At 45.2% G+C, this 15,885-nt stretch overlaps 1 protein-coding gene across 9 annotated transcripts in view; it reads right to left on the bottom strand.

Moving 5' to 3' along the window:
- EDARADD (EDAR associated via death domain) overlaps positions 1–15,885 on the bottom strand; it is a 1,293,069-nt gene that overhangs the window by 1,087,587 nt on the left and 189,597 nt on the right. For 7 of the 9 annotated variants that reach the window (XM_069234900.1, XM_069234903.1, XM_069234904.1 and 4 more), the window contains exon 2: positions 4,046–4,078. The exons of the other annotated variants lie outside the window; for them this stretch is intronic. In XM_069234900.1, the coding sequence (XP_069091001.1) occupies positions 4,046–4,078 (33 nt within the window). The remainder of the gene's footprint in view (positions 1–4,045; positions 4,079–15,885) is intronic. 9 annotated transcript variants of the gene reach the window in all.

The raw sequence follows: 15,885 nt of genomic DNA, 5'->3' as shown, positions 1-15,885 counted from the left end.
AGACCCGTGGGATCATGGGATTGTGCCAACTATGCCAGGATGGCATAGAGGGGGCAATTCCATGATCATAGACATGTTACATGGCCATATTCGGAGTTACCATTGTGAAGCTACACATATGTTGTGACATATGTATAGTGCACGCGTGTAATGGTGTCCCCGCACTCACAAGGTCCGGGGAATTTGCCCTGAACGATGTGGGAGCACCTTGGCTAGTGCCAGGGTGCCCACACACTAAGTAAATTTGCACCTAACCATTACCAGATAGAGGTTAGACATATAGGTGACTTATAAGTTACTTAAGTGCAGTGGTAAATGGCTGTGAAATAGCGTGGACGTTATTTCACTCAGGCTGCAGTGGCAAGCCTGTGTAAGAATTGTCAGAGCTCCCTATGGGTGGCAAAAGAAATGCTGCAGCCCATAGGGATCTCCTGGAACCCCAATACCCTGGGTACCTCAGTACCATATACTAGGGAATTATAAGGGTGTTCCAGTATGCCAATGTGAATTGGTGAAATTGGTCAAGGGACCTCGCTCGTCGTGGCCAAACCTCCTTTTCTGGCTATTTAGGGTCTCTGCTTTGGGGAATTCTTTAGATAACGAATGCAAGAGCTCATCAGAGTTCCTCTGCATCTCTCTCTTCACCTTCTGCCAAAGGATCGACCGCTGACTGCTCAGGACACCTGCAAAACCGCAACAAAGTAGCAAAGACGACTACTGCAACCTTGTATCGCTGATCCTGCCGCCTTCTCGACTGTTTCCTGGTGGTGCATGCTCTAGGGGTAGCCTGCCTCCTCTCTGCACTAGGAGCTCTGAAGAAATCTCCCGTAGGACGACGGAATCCTCCCCCTGCAACCGCAGGCAACAAAAGACTGCATCACCGGTCCTCTGGGTCCCCTCTCAGCACGACGAGCGTGGTCCCTGGAACTCAGCAACTCTGTCCAAGTGATTCCCACAGTCCAGTGACTCTTCAGTCCAAGTTTGGTGGAGGTAAGTCCTTGCCTCCCCACGCTAGACTGCATTGCTGGGTACCGCATGATTTGCAGCTGCTCCGGCTCCTGTGCACTCTTCCAGGATTTCCCTCGTGCACAGCCAAGCCTGGGTCCCCGACACTCTAACCTGCAGTGCACAACCTTCTGAGTTGTCCTCCGACATCGTGGGACTCCCTTTTCTGACTTCGGGTAGACTCCGGTTCACTCTTCTTCCAAGTGCCTGTTCTGGTACTTCTGCGGGTGCTGCCTGCTTCTGTGAGGGCTTCCTGACTTGCTGGATGCCCCCTCTGTCTCCTCATCCAAGTGGCGACATCCTGGTCCCTCCTGGGCCACAGCAGCATCCAAAAACCCTAACCGCAACCCTTGCAGCTAGCAAGGCTTGTTTGCGGTCTTTCTGTGTTGGAAAACCTCTGCAAGCTTCTTCACGACTTAGGACATCCATCCTCCAAAGGGGAAGTTCCTAGTCCTCTTTGTTCTTGCAGAACACAAAGCTTCTTCCATCCGGTGGCAGCTTCCTTGCATCCTCGGCTGGTATTTCCTGGGCATCGGCCCACTCTCGACACTGTCGCGACTCTTGGACTTGGTCCCCTTGTCTTACAGGTACTCAGGTCCGGAAATCCACTGTTGTTGCATTGCTGGTGTTGGTCTTCCTTGCAGAATCCCCCTATCACGACTTCTGTGCTCTCTGGGGGTTGTAGGTGCACTTTACACCTACTTTTCAGTGTCTTGGGGTGGGCTATTTTTCTAACCCTCACTGTTTTCTTACAGTCCCAGCGACCCTCTACAAGCTTACATAGGTTTGGGGTCCATTTGTGGTTTGCATTCCACTTTTGGAGTCTATGGTTTGTGTTGCCCCTATACCTATGTGCTCCTATTCCAATATACTGTAACTTTACATTGCTTGCATTACTTCCTTTTGCTATTGCTGCATATTTTTGGTATTGTGTACATATATCTTGTGTATATTTGGCATCCTCATACTGAGGGTACCCACTGAGATACTTTTGGCATATTGTCATAAAAATAAAGTACCTTTATTTTTAGTATATCTGTGTATTGTGTTTTCTTATGATATTGTGCCTATGACACCAGTGGTATAGTAGGAGCTTTGCATGTCTCCTAGCTCAGCCTAAGCTGCTCTGCTATAGCTACCTTCTATCATCCTAAGCTGCTAGAAACACCTCTTCTACATTAATAAGGGATAACTGGACCTGGTACAGAGTGTAAGTACCCCTTGGTACCCACTACAAGCCAGACCAGCCTCCTACATTGGTTGTGCAGCGGTGGGATAAGTACTTGCAACTACTTACCACTTTGTAATTTTGTACTTTTCATAAGAGAAAAATATACAAAACAAGTTCAGTGTATGTAGAAGCCAGGCCAGCCTCATACAGGATCTTTTTCTCCCAAACTACTTGATTAAAACAAATGTGTAGGCAGTTTGTGTTGAATGTGTTACACACTATTTACCAACTGCGAATAATTGCAACAAATGACCTCATACTGGTACAATTTCCAACATTTGTAAACAATAGCCTAGATTCTACCAGAACACAAGTTTCTTTTAAGTCATTTGAAATTACAGAATTAAGTTGATCCTTTACTGAGCATATCAATTTAAAATAATTGATATTGCTTCTGTGTGACTGTATTGTCACAAACAGTGCTAAATGTGAAGCTTGTCTACAAATGGAAGACAGACTCTAGAGGGCATATTTAGCAAAAGTGGCGCTGCACTTTTCTTGCACCCCATAGCGCCCCCTAACACCACCATGTGTGTGCCATATTTAAAATACAGCACAGATGGTGGTAGTTAGGGGACTAGCGTAAACATTTTTTATGCTAGTCTAGTGCTTTGCAGGATTAGCATCAAAATTCTGACGCTAATCCTGCACAGCACCCAGAGGCCTATTGTAAGAAAGTGAAGCCTCCTTTTAACGCCTGTTCTAAGCAAGCGTTAAAAGCGCCAAAAAAATGGCGCAAGGAAGTCTCTTAGATTTCTTTGCACCATTTGTTCCCCCCCCCCAATGGGGGAATGCTCCTTTTGCATACATTATGCCTGGCACAGGCATAATGTAGCGCAAAGGGTTACAAAGTCGCATAATGCACACATTGCACTACTTTGTAAATATGGCGCACCTTTTTTGGCCTTTAACACCACATTAGCATAAAGAACGGATGCTAATGTGGCGCTCGAATGGCGCTAGGAGCTCTTAAATATGCCCCTAGACATTTAACCCCCTCCCCCGTAATACCAAGTTATGTTCTCTTGGAACGAGCTAAGGGAGGTGCTCCTAACTTACATATAATTGAAGATGGAGCAAAATGACAAATCATAGACACTTAATTGAGAGCCAGGTTAGAAAATATTCAATTATCAGTTAATTGGTTTTGGATTCCAGGAGTTTGGAATAGAGTTACGATTGGCATGTTAATAATTATAATTATCATCTATTATCTTTAAGTATAACTAGACTCAGTGGCGGCTGGTGAGGTTTGTGAGTGGTGGGGCTGGGCTTGGCGTCGAGGGGGATGGGTGTGCGCATTTTTTCGGGAGGTTGGTAGCAATTTCCCTTTCTTCTGCAAATCCTATTTAACAAAATAGAGATACATTTTTTAAAATAAAAAGAACCAAAATAGCTTTCATTGGCCTGGCTTGGTAGGCAAGCCTGACTTCCTTCTTTAGCAATGTGTACAGCATCAAGACGTTTTGGGGTTGATATCTCACTCACAAGGTGTTTGTGAAATTAGGTCTCCTCTCCATGTGAATATGTCAGGCTGATATATAGAGAATAATAATACCATTTTAATGATGTTGCTGTTGCATAAAAAGGTTGGAGCTGTCTATTGAGCCAGTACATGCCAGAGATAAAATGGCATTCAGGATGGTCCAACAAAGTCAATGCCTTCATAGTCCACATACAATAATATATTGTTTAGTTTTCCCATACTGAAACTCAAGATCATGCATAAAGGCAACTCACATACACTAAAAAAACAGAAACATGGAGAGACAAAATATATACATGCGACACAGAAAATGCTTTTCTTACCTTTAGTGTGTGTCTGTTTCTTTTCTGAAGCATCTGTTCAAAGCCAAGCACACAGGAGTTCAAACAAATATTCATATAATATAATTGGGCACAGTCAGATAGAAGAAATATTTATTTGAATAAATAAATAATAATTTGATCTTATAGAAAGTAAACTACATTTTGACCAGGGTAGTTGAAACACAAAAAGTAAATATCCATCGCTGAAAACTCCTTGTGTAGGGACGGTTTAATAGTTCAAAAAGTAAATTTGCATACTTTAACATTATATTTTAACATTAAATACTTTGTACATCTCTGATAAGAACTTTAGTTACCCAGTACTTTAGAGAAATTATATACCCAGTACTTTAGAGTACTTTAGAGAAATTATATAATGAAATTAAATATGTATTGGTTCAAAGAAGAAATAAACCTGTCTCCAAGATGTATAGGTTTGCCCATTTATATATAAAAAATATATTATCTGACACCCATGCCCCATCCCAAAATCTTACTAGTAGTCGTAGATAAGTCAACATGTGCCAAAATACACAAACATTGTTATATCATCATTTATCAATAAAAAATGAGCCAACATTCAGACAACTTTGATGAAAATGTAAGTGCACCTTCATAGCATTTGCATCACTGCAGATGGCGATTAGACTACGGAAACATACATTTAATACATGGTGCACTTTCTTGCATACAAGGAACCTACAGTTTTTCTTAATGTTACTTACAATACAAACTAAACCAAAACTGTATCCCCTAGGAACAATATTTTACAACACTACCTGCATTGCCATGGTTTCTATTTATACAGAAAGTTTGCACAACGTTCTTTAATGTGAGCAAACCTTTCAATAGTTTTTTTGTTGAATTCTGGAATCTGATTTATTAGTTCCTTTTCCATTGATAGCATGGCTAATGTATTTAGTCGAGCTTGAGTCATTGTGTTTCTTAAAAATGTTTTTATTCTCTTCAGTGTAGAAAAACATCTTTCAGCTTCAGATGTTGTCATGGGCGTTGTAATGACAATTCTCAATAACTTTAAAGTCTCAGAAAAAGATTTCTGCAGGTTATTTTGACATAAAAATATATATAAAGACATGGCACCGCCTGTAGCCTGATGAAAATCCTGTCTTCCATACAGGATTGATAGCTCAGTGCGTAGTCTTGACTTTGTTAGCATCGGATATGCTTCAACTGTTTCATTGAGAGCTGCACTAGGAAAACATTTGGCATGTTTTTGAAACAGCTCACTATGCAGTAGTGTTGCACTGACAAGATGCCTTGTAAATGCAAAGCGTTCCCTGGCATGCACTACAATAATGTCACATACTTCTTTTCCCTCCTGTATCAAGGTACTAATCTGCAGTTTGCGGTTTGTAAATTGACAATCATGTGGCAATTCAGAGTCCAAATTGTCAATGGATTCCCGTACCTTGTTGATGCTTATCACAAAGTCTGAAGTGGCCCTTTGTACAAATAAAGTATCAACGTCTCGCTTTTGCAACTGATTGTATAAAATATTGACATGTGGCATTATGCTGTGGAACAGCAGAAGAAAAAAAAGAAACTCCTTGTCTTCCAGAGTTCTGGTGAAGCCCTTTGCTTTACATACAGAAGTGGAATCAAATGTAGTGTTTTGTGTTATAGATTTCATGCATTCTACAAGGTCCTCTCTGTGTTCGTGAATTATATTGATAGCTCGAATGTTGAAGTTCCAGCGAGTTGCAGACCCTCACGGTATTCTTCTTGCCACTATCTGTTCAAGAACTTCAGTCCGTTTTGGAGAACGGGAAAAAAATGCAGTAATGCCACCCAGCTCTTTAAAGAAAATTCTGACTCTGGATATTTTTGATGCAGACTGTTCCATTATTAGATTTAGTTGGTGGGCTTAGCAGTGGACATAATGTGCATTAGGGTATATATCTCTGATTTTTTTTTGAACCCCACCAGAGGCACCACGCATGACACTAGCACCATCATAGCTCTGAGCAATTAACTTCTCTTTACCACTCCGCTCTGGTAATATAAGGTTAAGTTCATTAAGAATAGCTGCTGAAATTGTATCGGCAGATGAATCTTTCAGATACAAGAAGCAATCAAATCATTCTACCACCTTGGAATTGCCATCAATGTAGCGAAAAACAAGTACTGACTGTGTCTTGGTAGAGACATCAGCTGTATCATCGGCCTAGATAGCCACGTAATCAGTGCTTCTTAATTGCTGTACAATGGTTTCTCTTGTTACCTCCAGCATACAGTCAAGCAACTCATTCTGGATTGTCTTAGCAGTGCCCTTAAATACAGTTGCACTTTTCAAGTGTGCTTCCATTGCACTGTCTATACTGGACACAAAATCAGCCAGCCCTCTGAAGACACCGGGATTTAGTGACTCTTCTGTTTCATCGTGGCCTCGCAGCGCCAATTCAAAGGCTCCGCAAAATTTCACACAGTCAATCAATTTTGATAATATATAATGGTTCTTATCAACCTCCTCATTATGTTTTATTACTCCCTTGCGGTAGGCTTCATTTAACTGGAGTGCAATATTTGATTTTCCAAACAAAGATAACTTTAACACATTGGTCAAGTGGGATTCACTGGAGTCGTGTCTCTTTATTTTTTCTGCCAGATGCTTAAGGTCAGTAACTCCTGTTCTAGTCCAGCTAACTTCACCCCCAAAGAGCAAGCAGGGGAAACAGAACAAGGCATTCTTAGAAGAACTGGCAGTAAGCCACTCCATTTTATCAAACCATGTTCATGCAAACCTGCGTGTGTAACCTTTCCCCCGGTCTTTTGCAGACTGCTCAATGTGTATGTAGGGTTTCTCTGGTCCTAGTGCTTTAACACTAGGTTTGTCTTCGGGTGTCATTCCCAGAAATGGTTTTGTCAGTAAACTGTCTACTGTATTCATTTTTGCAAACAATTAAATGAACAAGACAAAGAAAGGCAAACTAGATTATAGATTCTTTACCCACTTGCAACTGCACTTCAAGTTACTTTTTAGCAACAGGTGATGAACTTTCTGCTGATATAGTAAATCATGCCTCCTGATAAACTATCTGCTGAGTTCCTCAGGAATCTGGAGACAACTTTCTGCTGAGTTCCTCTCTTGTTCCAATTGATAGGCTATCTGCTAATTTCCTTCCTGGTACTTGTCAACCTATCTGCTGCTTATCTCTGGTGCCTGGTGAAAAGTTTCTGCTGGTTTCCTCTCTGCTGCTTGAGGTTTAGCTATCTGCTGACCTCCTCCCTGGTCCCTGAATAATTAAAATATGATATAAGCTTTGAGACTATGGACCATTGGATACAGAGAGTTGTGCGCAAAGAGACTTACGATCACAGCAACAGTAGCCCCGGGCCAGGCCCCAGCCCCAAGCAAGAGGTGTGTGCATTTTTGTTTTACCAATTAAGGGGTTTATTACAACTTTGGAGGAGGTGTTAATCCGTCCCAAAAGTGACGGTAAAGTGACGGATATACCACCAGCCGTATTACGAGTTCAATAGGATATAATGGACTCGTAATACAGCTGGTGGTATATCCGTCACTTTATCGTCACTTTTGGGACGGATTAACACCTCCTCCAAAGTTGTAATAACCCCCTAAGAGTTTGTTTCCACTTTTGTAATGGGGGCGGAGCCCCGACGCCCTCATGCAGAAACCGCCACTGCCAGCATTTCCATCTATCACCCCCAAACCCCTCATTTCCCATCATTTTACTGCATCAGGTGGAATTTCTGCCGTAGGAAGCTCCACCTGCATTTGTAAATTTATACTTACACCCTGAATATGTGAAATATGTCCTGTCCTACACATACAGGGAACACTTTTTGCACATCTTAGTGTGCTTGGGTGGCAAACATTTGTGTGACAGGTGCCTGCAAAAGTAGTGCTCTCATTTGGACGAAATTCTTTATATACTTCTTGGGTTTGACGGAAGCCTTAAACTGGGAAAGAGATTTACCAATGGGCAAGTGCTCTGTAAGATAGATAGGGTTGATTCAGAATCACTCATTTTAGGCTCACTGACGCTGGCCCAACCTGCAGCTCAGCCCTGTCACAAACCATGTAGGGGATAAAATACCCTTTTGTATATCTTATAAAGCTGGTACAAGTCACCAAGGAGATCCGTGACCATACAGAGGAAATTTGTTGAAAGATAAGAGCTTTTAGAAGGTCACAGCTCACCGAGGAGGTTTGAAACATCCTTAGGATGTCTGATTCGACCTGGCACTACAGAGGGTATTTTATTCTTAATTATTCACAGTCACACAATTACTCTTCCCCCACAGAGCCTAAATCCTTGGCTCTTGCTCCTTCACAATGGTGTCATTATCTACTCCAAAGATCACAGTGACACCAACAAACATTGGTAAACCACAAAGGTTAGCTACGTTGTTTCAAAGGAAAGGCCTATTTGCTTTGCCAGTTCCTGCTGTTAATGGAGAAGCCACTGTATATGGTCGGAACCCGTAACATGTATGAACTACCTATGTCAGTCTGGGAGTTGGGTTTGTGGCAAAGGCCACTTACGCTTGTACAGTTTTCTGAACACACGCAAGCATCAATCCCATTGTCGGATGCAAAAAGTGACCTGGTCGCAAGCTGCACAATGCCTGATTTTCAGTTACCAATTTTGTCCTGGCACTGCGAGCTACTGTGCACAGAGCAGATATGGCTTCTTCGGGACAGCTCTTCCTATAAGCACCCCACCCACATAGGCACTGCTTGTAATAAACAACCACAAGCCACTTGTGAGATGTCACCCACCTGAGGCTCACTTGGGAGCTGCCGGTTGAAACTGGCTGCCAAAACATATTTTGCAATTTGCAAAAATATAATCTCCATTTATACAAACGAAAAAATATAAAGATTGTATAAATTTCTCCGAAAAAAAAGTATTTCTATTTAATTCTTAAAACCGACCAAGCTTACCTCCCACAAATTCTAGTTAATTTAATAACTCAGCCCAGTCATAGCATATCTGGGACAAGTACTTCATAGTGGAATCATGTGCAGGTGGAACTATTTTTCAGGCGATATTTAGGTTAGGTGGAGTTTGTGGTAGTCTGTCTTTTGGAGTGAGTGTGTATGTAAACGGTGTTTTTGCAGTCTCTGTTTTCAAGTGCTAGTCGCTGGGGATTTTTCTCTTTTAAGTGAAGCGTAAATGACCCCCACGGAAAGGATTCCACCCCTGGAACAGCAAATCCCTCTGCAGGATGATGATGGCGAAGAAGAAACAGGTGCTCGGGAGCCACCCTACACTCAATCACCAGTAACAAGGCCATAAAGGGACCTTTCCCACCACACCGGGAAGCCAGACTGAGGGAAAACCAACCTAATGAGATATTCTCTTAAGACTTCAAAGTCTGCCCACCGAGTCGGCTTTTATTAGTGTTTTGCTTTAATTTACAGCAACCCTATAAACACTTAAAAATATATCAAATACTCTACTAGCTAACAATGCCGATTAAACACCAATAAATGTAATCAAAGCTGTCAAATTTGATTTCTTTTTACAGTCCATCATACCTGTAAACAGATTCAGAGAACCTTTCAGCTTGAAAAAGCTTTAAACTTATGTGCCTGTTCCTAAAGCTGTTTTCTTGATGCCAGTTTAATTAACTGACTTGTGTAAGTGCTTGTTTAAGCAAGGCAGCAGCCGAGGAGAAGTTATGAGCCCTGCGATTTATTGCTGGCTGAGGAGGAGGGTTTCTGTAACCTTTGGCAACACTCAGTAACGGGGCCCGAGCCTCGGTAGGGACAAAAACAAACAATTACCTCCTTCATCCCTTGCAGTCAATGTGTGTGCATTTCTATAAAACCTTCAAATCCCCAGTACAGAAGATTAAGGCCCGTATTTATACTTTTTTTGCGCCGCATTTGCGTCGTTTTTTGACGCAAAAACGGCGCAAACTTGCAAAATACCATTGTATTTTGTAGGTTTGCGCCGTTTTGCGTCAAAAAGCGGCGCAAATGCGGCGCTAAAAAAAGTATAAATACGGGCCTAAGTGCGAGCCCATAATTAAACTCAGGATGGAAATCAGGGCAGCAGGCGGAGAACAGCAGGGCCTGCACAACACCAGGCCTTCAACATGCGCTCCGAATGTCGGGGAATGTGGGTGGAGTTAAATATTTCAAGAATGACTTATTAATGAGCCGCCCACGGTTTCTATTTAAATGGATGAATACACAATTGCAGTCAGGGGGGAGGGTGCATGTTGTTTTGCTGTCAATGTGTGTTTTTGTTTCTTTGAAAAAAAAAACAAATGCAATAGGAAGTCATGTTCTCAGCGGCCCGCCTGTCCCGCAAGCTGATGGCGGAGGTTTTCCAGTATAATACCTATTTGATAAATGTATGTTCGGCATAAGAGGCAGGGTTACTTATAAATAATGCTCTCTGCTTACGTGTTCACTGATTTTTAAACATAAACAAGACATACAGGTTTTGTGCCAGAGTACCTGCTTGTTTCTGAGAAGTGCCGGTACTCTCCAATTAAAATAATTACGTTTTCCTTGAGATGTGCCAGTACTCGCCCTCTCAAAATAAAAAAGTGCCGGTACTCAGTACCGGCCCATTTTAAGAACTGCATACAACCATCTGCTCTCATTACTGTATTTTTTTGATTTTTGAAAACAGCACATGCATTATCATTTGGTTGGTTCTCGGGGCTGTCAGTTAAGATTGCCAGGCATATAAATATCTAGTTTGACAGGCTGGGGGGAGGGGGTGGGGGTGGTATAAAAATGCTGCAAGAGTCCCTGATGAAGTTTAAATACCTGCAGATATGCTTGTCTGTACTACTATGCTGGTGTTTTCAGATCAGTATATTTTATGGCTGCCTTTAGCACTAAAACCTTCAGGTATCCAAGTGTCAGTGTTTATTTATTAGGTAAATAAACCTGGACCTATAGTAGTTGCAGCTTCACTTTTTCACAAACTAAATATGGACAAATACGATACGAATTCACCTTTTTTTTGTTATGTTTACGAGGGCAGAGCCCCGACGCCCTCGTGTAGAAACCACTCCTCCTTACTGTGTTCATCATTATAAGATGGCAAGTCTGTTGATGGGCTTAGCGTGGGACAAAGGGTCATGCTTGTGATGTCAGTGGAAGGCAGTGTGTGTGACGTTACTTCCGCTGCCTTTGGTGAATGTGCGTCCAAGGTGAATGCACTGTGGACGAGGACCTGCTGTTAGGGCTTCTGCTACCAGAAACGGAGCGCTATAATAAGTTTTGGCGCTAGCCCGATGTCCTCCCTTTTAAAATGAGTGGAGCGTTTCTACTCATCTAAGTATTTCACCTTGGCACAGAAAAAACAAAGTAAAGTTGGAGGAGTAAAGTTCCCAGTGACTGCCTGGAAACCCCCTTCACTTACTCCAGGGTCACCTTCAGTATGGCGGCGCTGCACTGGCAGGCTCGCTCCGGGATGGCAGCAGTATCTCATTTCTTCCTCAATTAGCTCTTGATTATCAGCGTCCCAGGGCCCCTCTCCAGTCCCTGTTTAATGCACCATTAATAATTCATCAGGCAGATAGCCGGCACGGACCAGAAGGGCGCCGAGGTTTCGGCTACTGCAATAAAATCTGAACAGCCACCCACCGAGGGATGAAAGACAAAAAAATCAAAGGTGAAAAAACATAAGAATCCCGTTCTTGCGAATTTTTAATCAAAAGCTAACTTAAGGGGTTTTAGTGCCAATATTAAAAATGAATTGATATTTCTTTCCTCTTTAAAATGTTCAAAATAGACATGTCGCAGTCCAAGAGAGAAAAACCTGTTGCTTTGCCGTGTGTTCCAGAAAGCAGAACTAATTATGTTAAATAACTTTCCACTTCAAAGTGCACTGACGCAAGCTGAAAATCCTAGGAACAAAAGCATTTGCGAACATGTACAATACCTTTTACTTTGAGGAGTGGCGGTCGCGGAAGGCCGGGGGGCAGGCAGGTGCCATCCTCATCTGTCTTCTGGGGGCGAGAGCAGAAAGGCGAGGGTGGCAGCGGTGCCGGCCCGGAGCACGGCCACGAGGCGTCTGGAAGCCGTGCTGCTGCTGGTGCGGGCTGCTCAGGAACAGGAGGCGCAGGAAGCAAACACCTTGGCGGTCATTCCAACCCTGGCGGTCCGAGACCGCCAGGGTTGGGGACCGCGGGAGCACCGCCAACAGGCTGGCGGTGCTCCCATGGGCATTCTGACCGCGGCGGTACAGCCGCGGTCAGAAACGGAAAACCGGCGGTGTACTGCCGGTTTTCCGCTGCCCTGGGGAATCCTCCATGGCGGCGCAGCTTGCTGCGCCGCCATGGGGATTCCGACCCCCATACAGCCATCCTGTTCCTGGCGGTTTTGGCCACCAGGAACAGGATGGCGGTATGGGGTGTCGTGGGGCCCCCGTAACAGGGCCCCACAAAGATTTTCAGTGTCTGCCATGCAGACACTGAAAATCGCGACGGGTGCAACTGCACCCGTCGCACCCCTTCCACTCCACCGGCTCCATTCGGAGCCGGCATCCTCATGGAAGGGTGTTTCCCGCTGGGCTGGCGGGCGGCCTTCTGGCGGTCGCCCGCCAGCCCAGCGGGAAACCCAGAATAACCGTGGCGGTCTTCTGACCGCGCAGCGGTATTCTGGCGGCTCCCGCCGGCCCTGCGGTTACCGCGGCCGGCGGGAGTCAGAATGACCCCCCTTGTGTTTTCTAACAGTGCATTAGCTGCGCAGTGCGCAGACTCGATTTTCGCTGCCTTCCTGTCTGAAGCCCCGCCCACCATTTCCCAACTTGTCACAGGGCTACACCCATCCTCCGTGACGAATTGGGAAAGGGTGGGGTGACCATCTGTGAGAAGGTAGCCTCTTTCTAGCCTTGTTACCCCCACTTTTGGCCTGTTTGTGAGTGTATGTCAGGGTGTTTGTCACTGTTTTCACTGTCTCACTGGGATCCTGATAGCCAGGCCTCAGTGCTCATAGTGAAAACACTATGTTTTCAGTATGTTTGTTATGTGTCACTGGGATCCTGCTAGTCAGGACCCCAGTGCTCATAGGTTTGTGGCCTATATGTATGTGTCACTGGGACCCTGTCACACAGGGCCCCAGTGCTCATAGGTGTGCATGTATATGTTCCCTGTGTGGTGCCTAACTGTCTCACTGAGGCTCTGCTAACCAGAACCTCAGTGGTTATGCTCTCTCATTACTTTCAAATTGTCACTAACAGGCTAGTGACCAATTTTACCAATTTACATTGGCTTACTGGAACACCCTTATAATTCCCTAGTATATGGTACTGAGGTACCCAGGGTATTGGGGTTCCAGGAGATCCCTATGGGCTGCAGCATTTCTTTTGCCACCCATAGGGAGCTCTGACAATTCTTACACAGGCCTGCCACTGCAGCCTGAGTGAAATAACGTCCATGTTATTTCACAGCCATTTTACACTGCACTTAAGTAACTTATAAGTCACCTATATGTCTAACCTTTACCTGGTAAAGGTTAGGTGCAAAGTTACTTAGTGTGAGGGCACCCTGGCACTAGCCAAGGTGCCCCCACATTGTTCAGAGCCAATTCACTGAACTTTGTGAGTGCGGGGACACCATTACACGCGTGCACTACATATAGGTCACTACCTATATGTAGCTTCACCATGGTAACTCCGAATATGGCCATGTAACATGTCTATGATCATGGAATTGCCCCCTCTATGCCATCCTGGCATTGTTGGTACAATTCCATGATCCCAGTGGTCTGTAGCACAGACCCTGGTACTGCCAGACTGCCCTTCCTGGGGTTTCACTGCAGCTGCTGCTGCTGCCAACCCCTCAGACAGGCAGCTGCCCTCCTGGGGTCCAGCCAGGCCTGGCCCAGGATGGCAGAACAAAGAACTTCCTCTGAGAGAGGGTGTGACACCCTCTCCCTTTGGAAAATGGTGTGAAGGCAGGGGAGGAGTAGCCTCCCCCAGCCTCTGGAAATGCTTTGTTGGGCACAGATGTGCCCAATTCTGCATAAGCCAGTCTACACCGGTTCAGGGACCCCTTAGCCCCTGCTCTGGCGCGAAACTGGACAAAGGAAAGGGGAGTGACCACTCCCCTGACCTGCACCTCCCCTGGGAGGTGTCCAGAGCTCCTCCAGTGTGCTCCAGACCTCTGCCATCTTGGAAACAGAGGTGCTGCTGGCACACTGGACTGCTCTGAGTGGCCAGTGCCACCAGGTGACGTCAGAGACTCCTGCTGATAGGCTCCTTCAGGTGTTAGTAGCCTTTCCTCTCTCCTAGGTAGCCAAACCCTCTTTTCTGGCTATTTAGGGTCTCTGTCTCTGGGGAAACTTTAGATAACGAATGCATGAGCTCAGCCGAGTTCCTCTGCATCTCCCTCTTCACCTTCTGATAAGGAATCGACCGCTGACCGCGCTGGAAGCCTGCAAACCTGCAACATAGTAGCAAAGACGACTACTGCAACTCTGTAACGCTGATCCTGCCGCCTTCTCGACTGTTTTCCTGCTTGTGCATGCTGTGGGGGTAGTCTGCCTCCTCTCTGCACCAGAAGCTCCGAAGAAATCTCCCGTGGGTCGACGGAATCTTCCCCCTGCAACCGCAGGCACCAAAAAGCTGCATTACCGGTCCCTTGGGTCTCCTCTCAGCACGACGAGCGAGGTCCCTCGAATCCAGCGACACCGTCCAAGTGACCCCCACAGTCCAGTGACTCTTCAGCCCAAGTTTGGTGGAAGTAAGTCCTTGCCTCACCTCGCTGGGCTGCATTGCTGGGAATCGCGACTTTGCAAGCTACTCCGGCCCCTGTGCACTTCCGGCGGAAATCCTTCGTGCACAGCCAAGCCTGGGTCCACGGCACTCTAACCTGCATTGCACGACTTTCTAAGTTGGTCTCCGGCGACGTGGGACTCCTTTGTGCAACTTCGGCGAGCACCGTTTCACGCATCCTCGTAGTGCCTGTTTCTGGCACTTCTCTGGGTGCTACCTGTTTCAGTGAGGGCTCTTTGTCTTGCTCGACGTCCCCTCTCTCTGCAGGTCCAATTTGCGACCTCCTGGTCCCTCCTGGGCCCCAGCAGCGTCCAAAAACGCCAAACGCACGATTTGCGTGTAGCAAGGCTTGTTGGCGTCCATCCGGCGGGAAAACACTTCTGCACGACTCTCCAAGGCGTGGGGGATCCATCCTCCAAAGGGGAAGTCTCTAGCCCTTGTCGTTCCTGCAGTATTCACAGTTCTTCAGCCTAGTAAGAGCTTCTTTGCACCAACCGCTGGCATTTCTTGGGCATCTGCCCATCTCCGAGTTGCTTGTGACTTTTGGACTTGGTCCCCTTGTTCCACAGGTACCCTCAGTCAGGAATCCATCGTTGTTGCATTGCTGATTTGTGTTTTCCTTGCATTTTCCCTCTAACACGACTATTTTGTCCTTAGGGGAACTTTAGTGCACTTTGCACTCACTTTTCAGGGTCTTGGGGAGGGTTATCTTTCTAACTCTCACTATTATCTAATAGTCCCAGCGACCCTCTACAAGGTCACATAGGTTTGGGGTCCATTCGTGGTTCGCATTCCACTTTTGGAGTATATGGTTTGTGTTGCCCCTATCCCTATGTTTCCCCATTGCATCCTATTGTAACTATACATTGTTTGCACTGTTTTCTAAGACTATACTGCATATTTTTGCTATTGTGTATATATATCTTGTGTATATTTCCTATCCTCTCACTGAGGGTACACTCTAAGATACTTTGGCATATTGTCATAAAAATAAAGTACCTTTATTTTTAGTATAACTGTGTATTGTGTTTTCTTATGATATTGTGCATATGACACTAAGTGGTACTGTAGTAGCTTCACACGTCTCCTAGTTCAGCCTAAGCTGCT

This window comes from Pleurodeles waltl, chromosome 5 (genome assembly GCF_031143425.1).
Source record: "Pleurodeles waltl isolate 20211129_DDA chromosome 5, aPleWal1.hap1.20221129, whole genome shotgun sequence".
NCBI classification, from domain to species: Eukaryota; Metazoa; Chordata; class Amphibia; order Caudata; family Salamandridae; genus Pleurodeles; species Pleurodeles waltl.
This window is presented reverse-complemented; position numbering and strand designations above follow the sequence as displayed.